This window comes from Lissotriton vulgaris, chromosome 5, assembly GCF_964263255.1.
Source record: "Lissotriton vulgaris chromosome 5, aLisVul1.2, whole genome shotgun sequence".
NCBI classification, from domain to species: Eukaryota; Metazoa; Chordata; class Amphibia; order Caudata; family Salamandridae; genus Lissotriton; species Lissotriton vulgaris.
This window is the reverse complement of record NC_141693.1, coordinates 813,297,477-813,317,954: the sequence shown is the minus strand read 5'-3', so window position 1 is coordinate 813,317,954 and position 20,478 is coordinate 813,297,477. Positions and strand designations below refer to the sequence as shown.

Sequence of the window (20,478 nt, the reverse complement as noted above, 5' to 3'; positions counted from 1 at the left end):
AGTATTGGGAAATCCATGTGTTTGACTTTGGTGCACAGCATGCAAAGAGGCACACAACAAATGGTCACACATCCACAGAAGGCGTGTGCATGAAATCCGATGTACCCACAGAAAGTCAATTTCCCCAAGTCCAATGACCCGCAAGCATCATAGAGACAGGCCAACAACAAAGACATCGGTTCGAACAGGCTGACAGTTCTACATAACGCTGAGAAGCTGGGAGCAAAAGGTGACTTGAAGCGCAGGAAAACCCTCTGTCTCAAACTAAGCTACATAGCAGGACAGCAGAGATGTCCAGGAAAAGGACAAACGGAAAAATGGCGGCAACATTTACATTTAACCTTTGGCCCGCTGCAGAGGAAATACATTTTGGTGTGGGGCACAGTGTGGCGTGTCAATCCTCATTCAATCCTTGGCCTTTCCGTTGTTATGGTGTTTGGGCGGGAATGTCCACTGTATGGTTTACAGGTGCACACCCTTGCCTAAGTGCCCAACTGCATGTGTATTGGTTTCCTGCATTTTTTTGGCTCTGACATCACACTAATCTAGTGCATGCGCAGAGGCCTCGGAGTGGACCATGCAGTGAGAGGTCCAGGAAGAAAGAAAGAGAGAAAGAAAGAAAGAAAGAAAGAAAGAGAGAAAGAAAGAAAGAAAGAAAGAAAGAAAGAAAGAAAGAAAGAAAGAAAGAGAAAGAGAGAAAGAGAAAGAAAGAAAGAAAGAAAGAAAGAAAGAAAGAAAGAAAGAAAGAAAGAAAGAAAGAAAGAAAGAAAGAAAGAAAGAAAGAAAGAAAGAAAGAAAGAGAGAAAGAAAGAGAGAGAGAGAGAGAGAGAGAGCGGCGTATATGAAAAAGTAAAGGTGAGAAAGTCGGATCCATTTTGGAATCCCCTGGATTGGCATGGCACAAGATGGAGGAAGAGGACAGCTTCCCCAGACATGGAGCTTTTGGCTGCAGACACCGAATTTAAATGGAGTGCCCAGAGGAAGAGGACTGCCTCAGAGAGCAAATTCATGAGTGACCAGTACTGCAGTTGGTCTCCCGGTCTCCAACTGCAGCTCCTGTTGCAAAAAGCACCCAGACTGCATACATATATGCACTGGCATGAGGTGGGATCAAACTGTCATGGAATTGACACTTGCAAGCAACCTATCTCTGGCTGATAACATGTCATGTTAGTACAAATGACGTGCCATTTGATTGGCCAGTGTTGGTCTGCAAGTACATCGTCGTGGGTCTGCATTGGCCAGAAGTGGGCTGCAACTGCAAGCGGATCCTGCATCAGGGACCCAGAATATAACACATTTCTTGCTGCAGGCCAAACACCACAAATTACTTCCCCTGCGGCCAAAGAAACAAGCATTTGCAATGCAATAGGCCTCGCATTTACACAAGTTTGAGCTATTGGCATTGTAAATGACAATGCTTTTTATTTATGTTTTGTTTTTTAAAACATAAATAAAAGGCATTGTCATTTACAATGCCAATAGCTCAAAGTAGCGTAAATGCGAGACCTATTGCATTGTAAAAGTTGCTTTTAAAGTTACGCTTTGAACATGCATTGACAAACAGAATACCCTGGAGGACCGAACTGTTGTTGTATTGTTGTGCACAGTTGTAAAGCTGTAATGAAATGTTTGTTTCCTAACCGCACCACTAGCTCCACCCTTTTGTTAAATTTGGTGGGTACATGCACTTGTCTTTTCCCTTTATGGCACTGCATATATTGACACTTATTGTAGTGAGACGAAGTTAAAGTGCTGTACGTCCTCAGGACATACCGATTGGCCACATATGGATGCCGGGGTCGGAATCCTGGTGCTCTGCTAGTGCTTTTGACATTTTAGCCACTGGAGAACACTTTCTCTTGTGTCTGTGCCCCTAAGCAAGTGTCCGCCTCCTCAGTGAGTTGAATTATTTGCGTGAGGTACGGTCATCCAGAGGCCATGAGCTGGAATGGTAACAAGGCCGGCTCAGCACACTGTCCTTCCTGTTTCAATACACCGAGTGCCCGTAAATAGGAGGAATCATTTTGAGAGCGCTTTTGACAGGGCAATGGTGGGTTTTGAGGAGCTACAAAAAACACATTATTTAATAAATGTAAAAGTAGTATCACTTAATAATATTTCCTTTGATGATTTTGTTTTACAAAAAAAATCTTATCACTTTTTTCCCTCGTGGGAGTTCACATACCAGGTAGGCAAAAGTGCTACGAGGCCATGAAAATGACAGAGTTGAGCTATACAAATACCAAGAAACATCCCAAATACATTCAGAATTTGTATTCCTTCGCAGGGCAGTTGATCTCCATGACAACAGCTACTGAAGTGAACCGGCTGTCGGCTTCTATTTTAGAATTATATTTGGTTGCATGCTAGAACGCCAATCCCTTTTCCAGGAAAAGGTCAAAGGGCACATCCATGGCGAGGTGTTAATGGAGCGATCCTCATTGTATGTGTGTATGTGTTCCCTTTTCCCCGGGCATTAGTCTGCCACCAGTGAAGCCTTATTATTTCCGAGCGTCCCAATCAATAAGGTCGTGAGAGATTAATTCCAGGAGCTGTCGCCGTGTTTATGACAAGGCCTGATCCAGTCATTTACAGGAGTGGGCAGTAATTCTCCAGTAACCTGCGAGCCAGGGCTCGGCGGACATGTTGCCGGGGAGGGGGCGGGCTCTTGATGGTGTCATTCATTGGCTGGTGGAGGAGACAGGCACTCTTAATTGAATTTCCCTGGGGGGAGGCGGGCTCTCCTCTGATGGAGTCGGCGGCGGTGCAAGCTGTCAGTGTCTGGGCAGTACGGCTTACAGTGATGCAGCCAGGCTAATGGCCCAAGCTGGATAAAGGATGGCCCACCCCCTGCAAGGGCACAGCTCACCACAATACCTCCTGTCCACTTACCAAAAATCTTATTTTATGTTCAGACAGCGCCGTAAAAAAGTGAAATTGTGAGGTTTCCTCTGGGACTTTTGCAACACTAGGGATCTTTTTGTTTTTCTCATAGTGGTTTTCCGTCTGTTTGTGCACACTCTCTTACTTCGTCCCTAAAAACCACTTTGTGTCGCTGTCAGTCAGATATTTCAGTTCCTTCCTCAAAAAAATATAGTTTATCTCAAACTGCAAGACCCGTAATAGTGCATTTTCCTCTAACAGATATCTTTGCGTTCGACGCACATACTTTTAGTTGGAGCTGTATGTTTAAAATATTTGTCACAAATACACATGACCGGTTGCTTTGGAGAACAAGCCCTCACTCAAAGGAATAAGCTGTCGCCATTACTCACACAGCAGTGTGTTTATTTTAGCATTGTGCTTTCACTTTAAGTGAAAGTGAAAGTGCAATGTTAAAACAAGCATCGATCTCTTGTCTTTATGGGGCCATGTGTTTAGAAACACATGGCCCCATAAAGATAAGAAACTCCTTTGCGACAGACACAAAGCAGGCCACCGAGTCCGGCTCGGAGGCAAAATGGCATCCACCAAAAACCCTAATTTCCAATGGCAGGCCACAGTTTACCATAAAGGGGCGGGGCTTAAAACCCTTTTCTAAAACCCTTTTCTAAAACTTCTCATCTACAATAAATCTCGCTGAGCGAGCTGCGCATGTGCGCAGAAACGCTGGGTGAGACCTAACTAGAGCATGCGCCTCCTTCCCCTATGTTCGACTCAAAGCCAGTCAAAAGTGGTGAAGAGAGTTTTGTACTCCCCACAACAATGAGGGTAGAAATGAAAGAATGTATTGCACATCTCATATTGTGGGAACAGGAATGTGCGTTGTAGCCCAATTCATGCTTCTGACTAGAGTTTACTGGAAGGCCATATTCAACATGGTCACCCGAGTGGGAGAGAGCATAGTGAGGAGGAAGGTCGGAGTCATGATCATAGTCATCACCCTGTACATATCATCCAGTATGCCCCAACTTTATTGTGCAGTATTTGGTATTACTGCGTAGAACTTTAAAAGCAGGTGTGGACTTGCAGGGAGGGTTAAGGGGAGTAGAGTGATACAAGGCATTCCAAAGCAGTTATATTCTAGCAGCGCAGCAGCCCACCAATCATTTTGTGTTTCAAATAGAGATGTGCAGGTTTTGACTGTGGCTACAGAATGGGTCAGAGCTCTGCCAACCTGGAATTTTCCGCCCTTGGAAGCGTTCAGGTGGAGATGAGGCTCATCACCAGATTGTGCTAATAATAGCCACTTTCAGCCCCGAATGAGTAGATTGAGCCTCAACCTTTAATAGGTTGCATAGGTTCTGGTAAAGTGATTAAGAGTAATTGGGGTAGCAGTTATAATCATGTTCATTTCGTGTTTATTCAAGAGCAGATTGCTGCATGCCTGAGATGAAATTGCTGCAAAGGTTTCTGCATATGTTTCCACATGAACTAACAGGACTGATATGCTGTGGGAACACTCTTTTGGAGTTATGTAATGGAAACACATACAGGGCCACATTGCTATTTTGGCGATTAGTCACTATACTCAAAAGGATGAAATCAGACACTTGATACCATGAAAACACGTGCTTACACACCCTTTAAATGCATCCCTCCTACACGTGCTTACACACACTTTAAATGCATCCCTCCTACATCCAACAGTGTTCATTAGCCCTTTAGTGAACTCTCATATTACTCCCAACAGCATCTACCACCAAGACACACCACACACAAACATCCACACAGCCAGGGAAACATAGCCAGGAAGACTAATCGATCGGCAAAGGATGTTTTCTGCCTAGAAGTAAAAACACGGTTATCATACATGCACATATCTCAACTCCCTAGCGACATGCTGCAATTTGCATGCATTAACATTAACAAGGTATATTTTCTGTACTAAACTTAAAGTTGGTGTTGACTACGTGGATGTTTAAAAATGTGACTTTTTTGTTATTTTCAAATTTGTCATTTTGCAACAAAGGATATGCTGCTTTTAGATTATTAACCTCTGATGGGAGTATTAAACACTTGTTTGACCAGACTACCACCTCAAATGCACAGTGCTAAATACAGTGTTTACATTTTTCCTTGATAACAATTTCTCGGATGTATGACGTTACAACGCATACTTTCACCACGCATACCATTACAACGCGGTATTTACAACGCATACCGTTACAACGCATAGCGCTTAGAGGTGCTGGATAGTGGTAAGTATAATTTTATATTCCAACTCCAGTCCCCGTAGACACTAGGGAAGGTGTTGGATATAAAATTATACTTATTCCCTATCCTAGAGCGCCCCCCAGCGCAATGCGTTGTAATGGTATGCGTGGTAATGCCTGCGTTGTAATGGTAGTGCGTGGTAAAAACTTTGTTGTAAACGTTGTATACCCAATTTCTCAGATTAGATCACTTCACTGATGGGCAAGCACAAAACGCTCAGCTTTGTACGAGCATCAGACCAATAGGAAAAGCAGACCTCCTATGAAGAATATGGCAGAGAAGCTAAACTCCTTCCTGAAGCAAGATGCTTGCATATTACCGTCACTCAAACAATCACAAAGCCCACATTTTCACCCACAAGTACCCCTGATCCATATATCTTTAAAAGCATTTTGCATATGAATGCCATAAGTAGCATTTTGACTAAATGCAAAAAGTAGCAATGACAGTACAAACTGTTGGAGAAGGGGATGTCTAGCAGCTGTAACATATTCTTTCTGGGCACAGGAGAGCAATTCTTCTTAGATCAAGCAGAAGACGAGCGAGCCAGGACAGAAAAGATAATCAGGAATATAATTTCTGGGAAAGTACAAATCAAGAAAACATTGTTGTTTGAAGTTTCAACTACAACAGAGGCCAATCACAGGAAAGGTAGATTTTTTGAAAGATTGGAAAGTATCTCAAGCTGTGACTTGAAGGGTCAAAATCCTTCACCAGCCCAAAAGTCCTATTCACTATCACAGGCTAGATACCAAAGCTTCTTACACCAATAAACTGTTGTGGCTGCTACAAACGCTTAACACCCTGCACACCTCTAACGTACACCAAATGTAGCATGCAGCTATCATGAAAACACCATTCCTTAGAAGGATGGTCCGAGCGGTCAGGAGAGCAGAGCCTACCTTCATCCTCCCATAGTAGAAAAACTGTTTTACAATCGGACTCAGAATATAATATTCAGATGAGATTTGATTACAGGTATTTGACATCTCTTAGTGTTGGATGTTATGTGTATAGTTGCATCTATTTCTATGCGAGAATCAATCAGTAGGTACTTAAAATACCTGAGCTGCATCTAGTCTATTTAGAACACATGCACTAATGTACTGCTAAAATTTAGACAACAAAGGATAGTGGTGCCCTGAAAAACAAGCAACCTCCTCTTGATCCCAGTGCCTAATGAACCTCTCATATGCAATATCCAAAAGAAATTCAATCTACGAAAGGGATGGGCCTGGCAATCTTCTATGACACAATAACAGACTCGAAATACGTAAGCCTCTGAACTGAAATAGTTGCTTATCAAACACAACTTCAACACAAAGCATATGTACAATAAAGATGGACCACAAACTGTCAACTTAACCTCAGACTTGAAGATCAAGGGTTCGATATTTGCTTGAAAATTATTATACAGATAAACTAAAGACACTCTGAGCCCTATACATAGATAAAATGATTCTGTATTAAAAGCTATAAAAATCAAGTCTATGCTCATTACCGAAGCCTCCAATGTTTATAACTTCTTGAAACAGTCATGGTCAGGTAATATATAAGTTGGGATCGATTAAAAAAATTGAAATTGCGATAGGATATACCAAAGTCTTTGCAGTAGGTACTTTAAAATGTCCTGTATTTGCAGCCACAGCTCAAAACTCTTTTATTTATAGCGCCAGGTTCCCCCCAAGTTCCGATTAGAAACTTTCTAAAGAAAGCCTTGCACATGATTCCAGGTGAAGGAATAATAATAAGGTGACACAGATCTTGAGGACAAGCGGTTCTGCTGCTCTACACTAGGGTCTTATTGGTGTTATTTAATAAATAAATGATAACCGATTCCATGCAGCAACCCAGGCTTTAAGGACCCACTGAAAGATCTCCAATTAATATCACGTTGTTGATTCCAAACATGCTGGGCTTCTAATTTGCATGAAATGGAAAACAAAACTCCTTCACATGCTCACAGCTGGAGTGTCCTTTACTTGCAAGATAGATCTGAGAAATCACTAACCCGCGAACCTGACAACCCAAGACAATGTACTAACATTTGGGGTAATCTATACAATTTTCTGGGGAAAGTCAATGCCGAGAACAATGAAGACAAAATGTATATAAATCTAAAAACCACTGTCTTCGTCCATCATCCCATTTTGGGAAGGGCGTAGTTCACACATATACGCCATCCTCTATTGTCACGCATTCTACTATTATCCTGCATTCACCTGTACTTCTTCATCGGCCCTCGAAGCTAATCTAAGTCTCAAAACAGCCCTGGACTCCAGACTAAAGCTCAATTAGCTGCTAGCTGTATCGATTCATTGGTTAACATCTACTTCATTATGATTCTCTGTTTATATTGAAAATGACATTAACAAAAGGACAGCTGATAAAACTTCAAGAAAGCGGTTCATTCTTCAGTCATTTGTTGCTGAGACCTATGCATTGGAAAGTTGGCAAACAGATGGTAATACCTACATGTCCCTGCAGTCAAATGCCAAATATTCCTCCATTATTCCTTCGGATACATTCAAGTCCTCACTATCGTCCTCTTCTTCAATATGTACAACAGGACTGATGCCAGGGTGAGGCTTCCCAGGGATGTCATCGTCATAAGCAGTTGTAACAGAAAAGGGAGCCTTGGTACCGAGAACGTTCAACCTGAAAGACATAACAAATCCTTCAAGAACAAAAAAGGCACCCATATACTGTTTTCTTCACATAAAAAACTCACTCACCCACACTTTAAAAGACAAAGTGTCTGCACCCTGAGTCTTCAGGATACCATTACTTAACTTGCTAGTAGAACGCATTTGTTAATGACAGTACATCAAAGCTTGTCAGTATTTAATGGAAGAAACAAAAAGCAATGGTGTTAAATTGAAGCACAGGGAAATAACAACATGGTCTATGTCCTGAGATTAGAATGACTGGGTTTCTACAAAAATTGAAGATTGCCAGTTGGCAGGCTCACAACTAATCTTATTGCTAACATGGATAACGATCACTCTTTAAGCACTTAAGAACCTCTAGATAAAACATTCTTTACCGTCTTAAAGCTAACCTCCAGCTGCAGCAACCAGAACTATTTAGAAAACAAACAGAATATACATGCATACATCCGCTCTAGAATATGCTCAGTTCAGTTCTCGTCTTTGGCATATATAAAATCAGGTGTTGGAGTTTACTTTCCTCACAGAAACAAAATGATTAGGTGGACAACACACGTGAGTTGAAGAAAGATAGTCTCCGCCTTGGATTGTCCGATGAGCAACAAATTATTTACTGGGGATAAAAGTGCACATCATGAAAATTGAAGGGTGCCGCTAATAGTGACCTCATCTTGGTGGATTTTCTTGGAGAAGGCTTGAGACTCAAAAGAAAAAGGGAAACTGGTTAGTGGGCTCTTTACCCGAGATTCATAGGTACGCTTGGTGACACAAATGGATGAATAAACTAAGGTGCATTTATTCTTTTTTCTAATACATTTTAACATCTCAAGTCTTGCTGAATTATAGTCTTTGAGGTGCTTAAGATTTCATGAGTGCAGATAGCCCTTTGAGTTTTAAGTAGAAGGGAGAGTGCAGAAGTGGAGAGGACAATATTTGCACACCAATTCCAAGACCTTGTTATCCACTGTTACCCAAGACGATGGTCCCAGATAAAGCAACACATGCCTTCCCATTGTTGCCGATACTTCTTCTGCCATCAGAATTAATGCTCTCTCGTGTCACAGTAAAGTCTGGTAAGTTGGATGAGTGGTCTGATCGGATAATGTATATCAACTTTTCTCCTGAGTCTATTGTTTTTTTTTTCTTGTACATTTTCTATGAGGTAATTTACAAACAAAGTTAGTTACTTGTAAGTGCAGTTCTCCAGTTGTATAATCTTTGATAAAATTATTCACTGTTACCCGCTTGGAAAGCCTTTATAGTCATGGGCTTATTAACAAGGCCTTTGCGCCGCAGATGCATCAGTTTCCCCCATATTAAAAGTGACGCACAGGCGGCGCAAGAGGCTTGTAAATAAGACCCTCCGTTTTTAACAGTATTGTAGAAATAAATTAGTTTAACACTGCTTTTACATGCACAATGAAGCCTTACTATCTTATAATGTGGTCTAACTCTGGCCAATGAGGTGAAGTGACTGAACTATACTTAGAGGTTTGCATTGCTCATTTCTTTTGAAGAGCAAGTTTAAACATAGAGCAGCCTCACTTTTCCCCATTATAAATATGGGCCTACAAGTTCCAGCATGTTTAGTGTGTTGTCAGAAATACAAGGACTGCCCATAAGTAACCTTATGACATGCACGGATTGACAGCTAGTGCAACAGATCTGATTTAACACACAATGCATAATCACATTGTACATGAGAAAACATAAGCAAACTTCATCTCTTAAATGCATTTCACTCTATCAAGGTAAACTGAATTCTCACTGAAGTTATTTTACATCAAGTATTGGCAAGTAAGGCTGGGCAAATCATGAGTGATAATAATGGATCTGCTTTTTCTGTGCTCTGCTTCCCCTTACCATGCTCTTAAAAAACACCAACTGCAGGCTGTGTACCGCTGTGATCCACAGGATTTTGTGAGATGGGCAGATCCCACAGGAGACACAGGCAGTCCAAGTAGCAGCTATTACACTTGACTGCCTAAAGGCCATCAAAGGAGTCCTAATAAAGTACCTTATTCTGATTTTTTGAAATCATGGCTGTTAGACTTGGCATCTTTTGGCGTGTTTCATCTGAGTTTTTGCTTTCTGACCTCCCGGTTTTGACACTGTTTTTGCTGGCTTAGTGTCTCTGCGCACTTTCTCACTGCTGGTCAGTGTTAAAGTGTAAGTGTTCTTGTTGTAAACTGTGTTATGGATTGATGTTTCCATGATTGGCATATTTGATTTACTTATCAGTCCCTACTAAAGTGCACTGAGTGTGCCAGTGTTAAAGATTGCAGGGATTTATTAGCATGAGCTGAAAGCCATTTTGTATTTGGCTGTCATTTTAGGTAGCCATGTGCTCGCCATGTGCGGTTTCCCTCTTCAGAGCCTTGCACATACTCAGAGAGGCCTAGCTAGTAGAATGCCCCTGCTCCTCTTATAGAACTGTCAGGCTATTCTTGCTGATATATGGAGAAGTAACTCTACTCCCACTTTGTTGAGCAAGCAGATCTTGCATGCCCATATTAGTCATTTTGCATGCTTAAATGAGCCAGAACCTCCCCTTGGTTTTATGCTGACTATGTAACCCTGAGCATATATAAGGATCCTGTTTTCTGTACTCCTCATACAGTTTCTGAGGGTACTGTGTGAGTAGTCTCCCTCATCTGAGGTTAATAAATGAATTATTTTTATATTACAGCTTCTGTGCCAATCTCTTCTTTGTTGGTTTAAAAGGACCAGGTTTATCAGTGAGGCCCCTGAGAAGGTTTCTATTTTCTTCACCAGGGCCTGTAAATCAAATGCTGTTAGTAGGCTGCAGCACTGGATCGTGCCACCCACGCAAACAGCCTGTAAATGTAACTTAGGCCTGCCATTGCAGAGCCTGTGTGCAGTCTGGGACTGCCATGTCGACTTGGCAAATGTAACAACTTGCCAGGCCCTAACCTTCCCTTTTCTTACATGTCAGTCACCCCAAAAGTAGGCCCTGCCTGTGGGCAGGGTGCAGTGTATGTGAAAGGTAGGGCATGCCTTGGTGTGTGTGGCATGTCCTGATAGTGAATTGCAGACAATTTCGTTTTTCACTATTGCAAGGCTACTTGTTCCATTACGACAGAAAGGGGAGTTTGTTTAGAACATCTTATAAACATAACTGGGAACTAGGTAGAAAAATAAAGTTTAGTATGCCTGAACTCAGAATCGAAAGATGCATCTTTTAGTGCAGATGATTTTTACATTCTGTGTTTGAAAATACCACTTTTAGAAAGTAGGTATTTTCTTGCTCAGCCATCCAGTAGGCCTCTGCTAGGTTTATAGATTGTCTGGGTTTTGGATCACAAGGGATGTGGCAGAGCAGTGGCTCCAGGTCGTCTGGGTCAGTCAGGAAAGGCCTGAATAGACCTGGGCTGCATTTAGAGTAGTGGGAGGAGATTTCCTTTCACCTGAATGGGCCTTGTCTGCCTCTGACAATGCTGTCTCCACCTCCTGCCAGGAAGCCAACCCAGAGAGGGCACAGCTGGTTCTGGCTGGGCACAGACACTCTCTGACTGAAAGGACAAAGGATTTTGGGCTATAAAAAGTGGGGCCCAAACCCCTGACCTTTAGAACTCCTTTGGACCAAGAATACTGCCAAGAAGAAGAGCTGGAGAAGCTGTGAGGAGAACTACCACTTTGCTGAGTGCTTTGCTGTGTTGGCCTGCAATGGCTGCTTCTGTCTTGGACAGTGAAAGGACTGGACTAGACTTTCTGCAATCTATTTTTGTGAGTTTCTCCAAGGGCTTGAGGTAGAGCTTGCCCCCTGTTCATGAAGTCTCAGGAACAGCAAACACTTCAAGTTCTTCTGTCCTCAGAACTGGGGACTGTATGTTTTGTGCTACAATAGAAGAAAAATCAACCCAGCACCATCGAAGACGCTGATGCCGGTTCCATATCTTAAAGGCACCGCCGCCATGCCGCTACCCGCACCGCGACCTGTGGCACCGCACTCTGCATTACCTCGCTTCACAACGGCACAACGATGCTCAACGCCGAAATCAACGCCGCTGCCTGCACCGTGGTTTGAGGGCAACGCTCATAAAGTTACACGACGCACCACCCTCATCCCGCACCGCAGCCTTGGCCTACCGACGCCATCAACTCCAGTTAGTCAGCCTACGACAGTACTTTAGCAACAAAGACGCCGCTACTTGCACCGTGACCTGCCAGCACCGTGACGAGCACCGCATCACTTTGCACGGCAACCCTGGTCTCACAGATGACGCCATCTGATGCCGCCATCGATTCCCCGCTCGCAGCATGACCCGAGGACATCGCATGCCACACCTCTGCACTTCGCACCGCAGCACCCAACACCTGCCGACGCCAGCGCTCCTGACTTTAACCGCAAGGAGTTCGATCTGCAATGTGTGTGACTTCAAGGGCTCGACGACTCCTGCACCAACCACCGGAACCAACGCCTGCGGACGTCGTGCTTTTGGAAGCTCAACGAGAGGTCTTCCCGACACTGTGGCTGGCCCGCGACGCCACAGTCAACCAGAACTGTTTGGATTTGTTTGTTCACGACGGTGTGATAGCCACGGAAGGAGCTATTGACTCCAAGGAACTTTATTTCAAGGTTATGTTGATAACTGAAGATTTCTAAATACTGTAGTGTGGATTTTTATCGTTTTTGGTCTCGTCTTAAGTATATAAAAATATTGGCTATTTTTCTAAACTGGTGTGGTGCCCTTTTGTAGTCCTTACACTGTATTACTGTTGGTTATGTGCAAATGCTTTACACACTGTCTCTAAGATAAGCTTGACTGCTCTTGCCAAACTATCAAGGGGGTGAGCAGGGGTTATTTTAGGAGTGTAACTCCCTTATCCTGACCAGAAGGAAGGGCCCCTACTTGGAGAAGGTGCAAACCATTGCCAACTAGAGACCCCCATTTCTAACAATGGCCTATCGGTTTTCTGAATAAACAAGTTGTTTACATATGAGAGGGGTCAGCTTAAAAACAAGAGAGCCTGCCAACAACTTTGTCATGATAGTTTTAAATTGATACAACTAGCACACTGGGCTCAACATCAGAAATAGAAAGAGGTGACTTGCAGTGAGCTCACCTTGTTAGAATACTTTTTGAAAAGCGGTTTGAGGGAGATGGGAATATCACATTTATACATATTGCTTGATAAACAATAAGCAATAAGTCCCACTACATGACTGCATGGGAAACCAATTTGGGAATTCAAGTAAAAGAAGAGTCCTGGCTAAATACATGGACATACACAAAATAAGGAAAATAGCTACAAGATTATTAAGCAGTGGTACCTCACCCCACAATGTTTAGTTCCTCTGACTTATGTTGGAGAGGCTGTGGAGAGAGGAACAATGGCCCAAATAAGGTAGCACGGCTTCCAAGTCCAAGCGTTTTAGAAAGAGGTAATTGAACAGATCAAGTAAATTACGGCTCTGGACATATCCATGAACCCTCTTGACGCTGCTTCTGGGGGACACCTGTAGGATCAAAAGTATCTATTAATCATCCATACAGGTACACTACACTCACATTGTTTACTTGCAGTTCACCTTATGACAGCTTACGTTTGGAAGCAACCATATCCATCCCCTTTGAATATGTGGTGGTCCAAGATGTGGCATATATATATATGCCTGGTAAAAATGTCTACATTGATCATCAATAGAACAAATTGGTTTGAGAAAACCTGGGCCCCTTTTTGTATATTCATTAAAAATACAGGTCACCAAGGAGGAGGCCCAAATCACATGGCCATTGTGCTACACAGGTCTGGACTGTGGCGATCTGGTCCCTCTTTTTGCTGTGGGTTCAAGTCATTCTGGGATCTTGTGCCTGTTCCACTGCACATAACATTATTTCCAAGACTCCATGAGGGCTTCAGAAACTCCTGGCTCGCTTTGATGAGTTTTGTGCCACACGTGGCTTGGAGATCAACACTTCTAGGACTAAAGTGATGTTTTTTATTCAACCCAAATCCTTTAAGGGCAGCCTATACTTGGGCAGGGGGGTAGAAGGGGGGGGAGGAGTTCTGCTCAAGAAGGTTGATTCCTTTGCAAATCTAGGAGTCACATTCGCAGAGGGCATGTCTTGGCACCTTCATATCAATAAGGCAATTATAAAACTCAAACAGATTTCTGGAGCGATACTTAAGGAATTTAAGAAACTAGCCTTGACTTTATTGATAGCATATGAAGTCAAAATGTAGGTTCAAGTAATTTCTGGGAGATTGTGTCTGTTCTACTGCACAGAAATTATATTTCCAGTTTTGAATAGGCGCATTACCTCTTAGAGTGTTCACTTCTGGTTGGGATGGTGGAGGTGACACTGGGTGTCCTATTTGCAACTCCGCAGAAGACAGTATTCCGCATGTCTTGTTTGTGTGCCCAGGAAATGTCTCCCCCAACGTACCGGGCTTGCACCAGTATATAGGCACCCAGGGACCACTGCCTGCCCTTAAAAAATGGAACTGAAATGTTTCATTTTTTTTTTTTTAAATACATCCCGTTTTCTTTTAAGGAATCGGGCTGCATTTAAAAAAACCTGCTTTATTTAAAAGCAGTCACAGACACACTCCCTGTGAGTGATAGTCATTCCTAATGGCGGTCGCAAATTGTTCCTGCCTCAATAATATTAATAATGCATGCAATTTGCGACCCCATTAGGAATCACAAACAGTGTCTGAGGCACTGTTGTACATCCTAATTTGCGAGTCGCAAATTGGTGGGTCGCACATCTGGCCCTTGATCTGAAACGAGGTAGTACCTTACTGCAATCCAGGGAGGGAATCTAAGTTGGCCTGAAGAAAGCCCAGGACCCACTTGGCCCAAACTTCAAGGGCTGAAACATGTTGGCACTAGAGTCATAGGACCATCACATCCTCACAACCGTACTTCCTTATTTTTAATATCTCCTGTAACTCTGCCAATAAAGGGATACCTGAAGTTAACCGAGGATTTTTAATCTTTAAACCGGGTGGCCTATGTCTCCTAATTACTCCCTGAAATATGGTCGAGCCCACCCTGGCCTTTAGTGTTTGAGAGTAGGGTCTACTTCGCATGGTTACCCCCACTTTTTGCTGTGATTCTCTGGTTTTTCGACTTTAGTGTGGATGTGGACCTACAAATCAGGCACACAATTCAGCTGTTCTCTCTCTAAATTGATACCATGTACTGTATGTAAATACCAGATTGGTTACTGGGTCACCCTTATGAGCCCCTGTATAGTGTACCATAGGTACCCAGGGCATAGGTGCACCTTATGCCTACCAGGGGCTGCAGCATGTATTGTGCCACCCCTGGTTTGCCTTCCAAACTGACACCACAGGTCTGTTCTTACAGCCTGTGTAAGGTGGTGTAATCACCCCGTACTAAGATATAGTATACCTATATCTATATACATATATAGACACATATACACCTATAAGCCACTCCTAAGGCAGGCCTCGACAATGCTGGAGGTAGAGTGCTTGGTTTTATGTGAGAGGATGCCCTAGCATGAGCCGAGCCCCTCTGCAGCTTTCCGAACCATCTCCTTATAGCTGTTCTATAATATAGCCATACCATATATTCTTAAGTGCATTATAATACTCACGGTTAATGCTAACTTTGGTTTGGCCTTATCAAAACATGTTGTGTAAGGTGTCAAACACTTTGGAATACTACCCCTCCCCCCCCATGCCAGTCCTGGCAGCGGGGGTAGCATTCCACCCTTCTAGAGGGAGAAGACATGTAGTTACTGGTTTACCCGGTTAAAGTTAAACAGAGCCTCAGCATCACAAAATGGATGCTACTGCCACAGACACAAGTCTGCCCTCCTGCCGCTGGACGTAACTCCGACAGGGGAGGCCTGGACAATAGGTTTCCTGTCCAAGGAGGTGCTGGCATCTCCCCAGACAGGCTCTTAGTGTATTAGGGCAGGGAGGGCTGCATTCAGTGAATGCTTTCCAGACACTGCCTGGGGCACACAAGGTGATCCATGCATTTTCTAGTTCAAATCGGTTGCTGGGGCACTCAGCCCCAGCTCTGGCGCGAAACTGGACAAAGGGGATAGGTGTAACCACCCCCACCCAGGTCCACCCATAGGAAGAACTTTAGAGTTAGTCCAACCCCTAAACTTACTATTAGTATAGAACCCCAGTCCCTAGGACTTTAGATTACCCTGGACGAAACTCTGCAACATATATCCTGGACCTTCGACATTCCATTTCGACTGGAAGACGGAAGAAATCTCCCTTGTGGTCAAGGAGTGACCACCCTGTTCAAATAGGCACCAACAGCATCTTTGTCGGTCTGCATTTTCAAAGCTCCCGCCGGATCCCGAAGAATCTGCGACACAGGACACGGACTTCCAGACATCTCGGACCCCGACCTTCGCTCCCAGCAAAGCTGAGGACATGAGACGTGGGACCAGAACTCCTGGACATCCTGCATTTTGCTACCAGCACCGACTTCCCGAGGTATCCCAAAGTTGTGCATTGGGGTGCTTGAAGCCCCAGTCCGAGCACCTTTTGCACCGAAGCTCGGAAGCCAACACTTCACGAGTGTCCCGTGGGCCCGCTTTGTGCATTTCAGCAAGAACACGTCTTCGCGGTTTCTAGTCCGTTGGCTAGTGAGCCCCCATGAAGACCAACTTTTAATTTAACTTGCTTTCCTGGTTGCTCCTGGCTTGCTCCAACTTCCCTGTAAAGGAGAAGTTCCACAGATCTTGCTGGTCTGCACCAAAGCCAATCTCGACATCCTGCGAGGGTTGCGTTTGCCAAGGCTTGTTGGGTCCAATCCGGATACCGACACCACAGTCAACTAGATCCATCGTGGGACAGCTCGAATCCAGCTCCTGGTCGTAGTCGACGCCTCGTGGCTGAAGAGACAAACTTCACCTTTTCACCTGAAATCACCCGACATCTGGTGGCATCTTTCTATCACCGCCCTGGTCACTGGCTAGTGGCCCAGGCTCTTTCTCCTCTGCTTTCAGGTTCTTCACATCTCCGATCCATCCGGACAGTTTTCCTCTGGTGGCCTGCAGCACTTCTTTGCCGCTCTCCATTGGAATCAACGACGAAACCCGACATGAAAAGACACCTATGCACCCGGCTTCCCTGGGTGAGGTAACACGACTACTCCGGTGCTCCCGTGGGTATTGACTCTCCAAGTGTCCTAGTCTAAAAGGTTTCCATCGAAGTTCACTTCCTTGTACCCTTAATCTTTAAAATTGTAACCTGTACGTTCCCCATAAAAAATCAATGGTAACCCGCGGCTGTGTTTATACATTGCACGCGTCTCCCGTGGGCCTCCTACATCCTAACCGTTGGTTGTTCTGAGTAGCCCCAGCGATTCCACAGGCCCCCGGCCTGCTTTCTATTCCTCACGTGGTTCTTATACCACTATTTTAGTATATTGTTTGTGAGGCCCCTAGGGCAAAACATATACTGTGCAACTTATCGTATGCTAATTAAGTTCCTTACTTTTACCTCTGACCTCATAAAGAGTGCAGAGGGGTTGTGTTTAGAATAAATACATATATATTTGATCTCCTAAGTGCTCCCTGAAATATGGTCGAGCCTACCCTGGCCTTTAGGAGTCAGGGTGAACCTGATGATGAAGCATGACACTACTAGAGTGTGTGTGGGGTATATAATAAAAAGGAATGGCTTCCTTCTCCGACCAAGAGCGGATAGTGTACCACCTGATAAGAGTAGTGCCCGACATTTCAAATAACAAGGTGGGATACTTTTATGTTTGCCAGTATTATACAGGGAGGACGTATACCTCTAGTACCTCTTCCAGTAAGTGGAAGAACCTCTCTACCCTTCTGGTTTGGATTAGGGTGCCTCCCCTCTTCCTTAAGTCAAGATTTAAAGATACTTTACAGTCACCCAGGCACTACTTAGGCACTCATCCAATCACTCAGCCACTACTCAGGCATTTATTGAATCACTCACGCACTATCTACCCACTTATTACATTACCCAGGCACTATACATGCACTCTTCCAATCACACATTCACTAAGTATGTAATCACTGAACTACGCAGGCAACACACATGTATTCATTCAATCACCCAGGCACAAACCATTCACATATACAGTCACCAAAGCTGTACCTATGCAGTTATTTAAACACCCAGGCACAACCCATGCACTCACCCAAACACCCACTTATAACCCATGCACTCATCCAAATACTGAGGCACAACCCATGCACTCATCCAAACACTCAGGCACTAGTCATGCACTCATCCAATTACGCAGGAAGTACCACTGTAGTGAACCTATCTCCCATCCAGTATCTTTGCTCTCATCCAATTACTGAGACAATACTCTTGCACTAATAGAATCACCACAGCAGTAGGCTTCACATTAATCCAAACACTCAAGCTTTAACAATAGACATATACAATTACTAAGACAATAGTCATGCACTCATGTAATCAGCCTGGCACTACTGATACACTCATTCAATTATCCAGACGTTATGTAATCACCCAGGCACTACATGTACAATTAACCAAAAACACTTGGGCAGTAGGCATGTACTCATTCAATCACTGAAACACTACTCACGCAATCTGCCAGGTGCTATGTATGCACTTGAACAATCACGTATACACTATCCATGTACTCAATAAATCATGTATATGCTACGCATGTAGTCCTGTTATCACTAAGGGACTAGAGTACACTCATTTAATCAAGCAACCATTATCTATGCATGTATTGAATCATTGCGGCATTAGTTATGCACTTATCTAATCATCCAGGCAATACTCATGCACTCATACAAACACCCATATAATAGCAATATTGTCATGCAAACATACAGGCAGTAACTATGCAGATATGGAGCCACGATGTAGTTCCTACATACTCAGGGAATCACCCAGGCACTACTTATATTCTCTGGGAATCACCTAGGCACTACCTATGCACGCATCCTATCATCCAGGGAGTATTGTCGTACTCAACCACAAACACATATGTACAAATCTTATTGAGGAATATGTACTCTTGTAGAACCATCTAGTAAATTATATATGTAACCTGTCACACACTGTTTGCATGTACTCTGAAGAATTAGTGAGCTATATGCTGTGATACGATTAATGTGCAGATTTTTATATGCAGTGTTTACCAAAATTTAAATCTGATGCATCTAAGTAGAAAAGTACTCAAACACTAAATCTACCAGTCACACAGTGGTAAAGAGGCACAGAAATAGCTCTTATGTTTTCAGATTTACAGTATTGAGACACTGTATGTACTTTTACACTTTGATGTTTATTTTAAGATTTAATACGAAAAGAATAAAGTGGTCTTTTACCATGTACAAGTGAGAACTGAGATATGGTACAGCTGTGTTGTAGGAGGGAGAGGGTGCTATAATATTAAAAGGTAACGAATAAATTAAGTCCTGTGTTCTGGTTTGGTACATTGAAATAAGTGCTTGCAGTTATATAGCTAGATTCAGCCGTGGATTTAAAACAGCAACATAACATAAAAACTGTTTTTGTATTATGTGTAAGCCAGTAGTAAAGTAGTTGGTTCATTGGCTAGAATACAAATTTTAATACAGTTTTTTTTTTACAGAACAATATCTACATAACTACAGACCGTTAAAATGCCTAGAAAAGCTTGGAGGAAAAAGCGACAGAAGCAACTTCAGTATCTATGCAGAACTGAGACGCAAAAGGGGCAAAATGCAGGAAAACTGGTGAAAGAAGAAAGAGCTACAGACAAGAGTACAAAGTCATTTCTTGAAAGTATATGTGGAGATTTGCAAAGATTACAAAATAATGAAAATAAAATTCAAACTATGAGAAAGAATAAGAGTGGATGAAGTGTATATCGCAAGAGCATTAAAGAATGTAACGAAGATAGGCATACCTTAACCAGGAGACAGAAGCAGTTTAAGGAAATCAGAGCCAGAATGTTTCCTAGTAGAGTAGTTATTAATCTCCATAGAACTATGAAGTATAGAAATAGGAGAGAGGCACTGAAACAGAAAGAAGTAGTTGAGAGAGTAGTTGATAAGGCTTTTACTTTTAAGAGGAAGCTTTTCATTTTGATTACAAAATGAAGACTCTTGACAAAATGGTGGTGTGCATGAGGAGACAAAACCAGAAAAAAGATTAGTGAATAGAAGTAACTTTTGTTCAGTTTTTAGTGGAGAATGGATGCATGCTTCTAGTACTGAGCCATTTTTCTATAAAGAAAGCTATCTCCAGGATAATAGATTAGTGGATGCTATTGATGAAATAGGACGATGTTATGAAATGAAGAATGGCACTCCTAAAGCAAAAGAGGTGATAGTACCTACAAATGTAGAACAAGTTATTGCAGAGGTGTCAGGAAGGCATACTCGGGCATCTGTATACAAATGGAACTGTAGTAGTGTTTGTAGTATTTGACAGCAATCTATTGATATATTAAGGAAATTCCTACGTATCTTTCCAAGGCGTTGTTTAAAACACAAAATAAATACTTAGCAAGGATTGGATCCTTGTAAGGTTAGAAAGCATACACATTTGCAGGGACACTCACGAGCTGTCATGGTTTTAGTTGTGCATGCCTGCTTGAATGAGCGAATCCGGATGTGAGCCTCTGAATGCGCTAGAGCGCTCAATGACGTCAAGCAGTTGGTCGGCAGTC

General features: G+C 43.0%; 1 protein-coding gene across 3 annotated transcripts in view; it reads right to left on the bottom strand.

Annotated features, from left to right (window-relative positions):
• Positions 1–20,478, bottom strand: part of FAM149B1 (family with sequence similarity 149 member B1) — a 641,735-nt gene that overhangs the window by 339,326 nt on the left and 281,931 nt on the right. For all 3 annotated transcript variants that reach the window (XM_086922293.1, XM_086922291.1, XM_086922292.1), the window contains exon 6: positions 7,636–7,818. In XM_086922293.1, the coding sequence (XP_086778419.1) occupies positions 7,636–7,818 (183 nt within the window). The remainder of the gene's footprint in view (positions 1–7,635; positions 7,819–20,478) is intronic.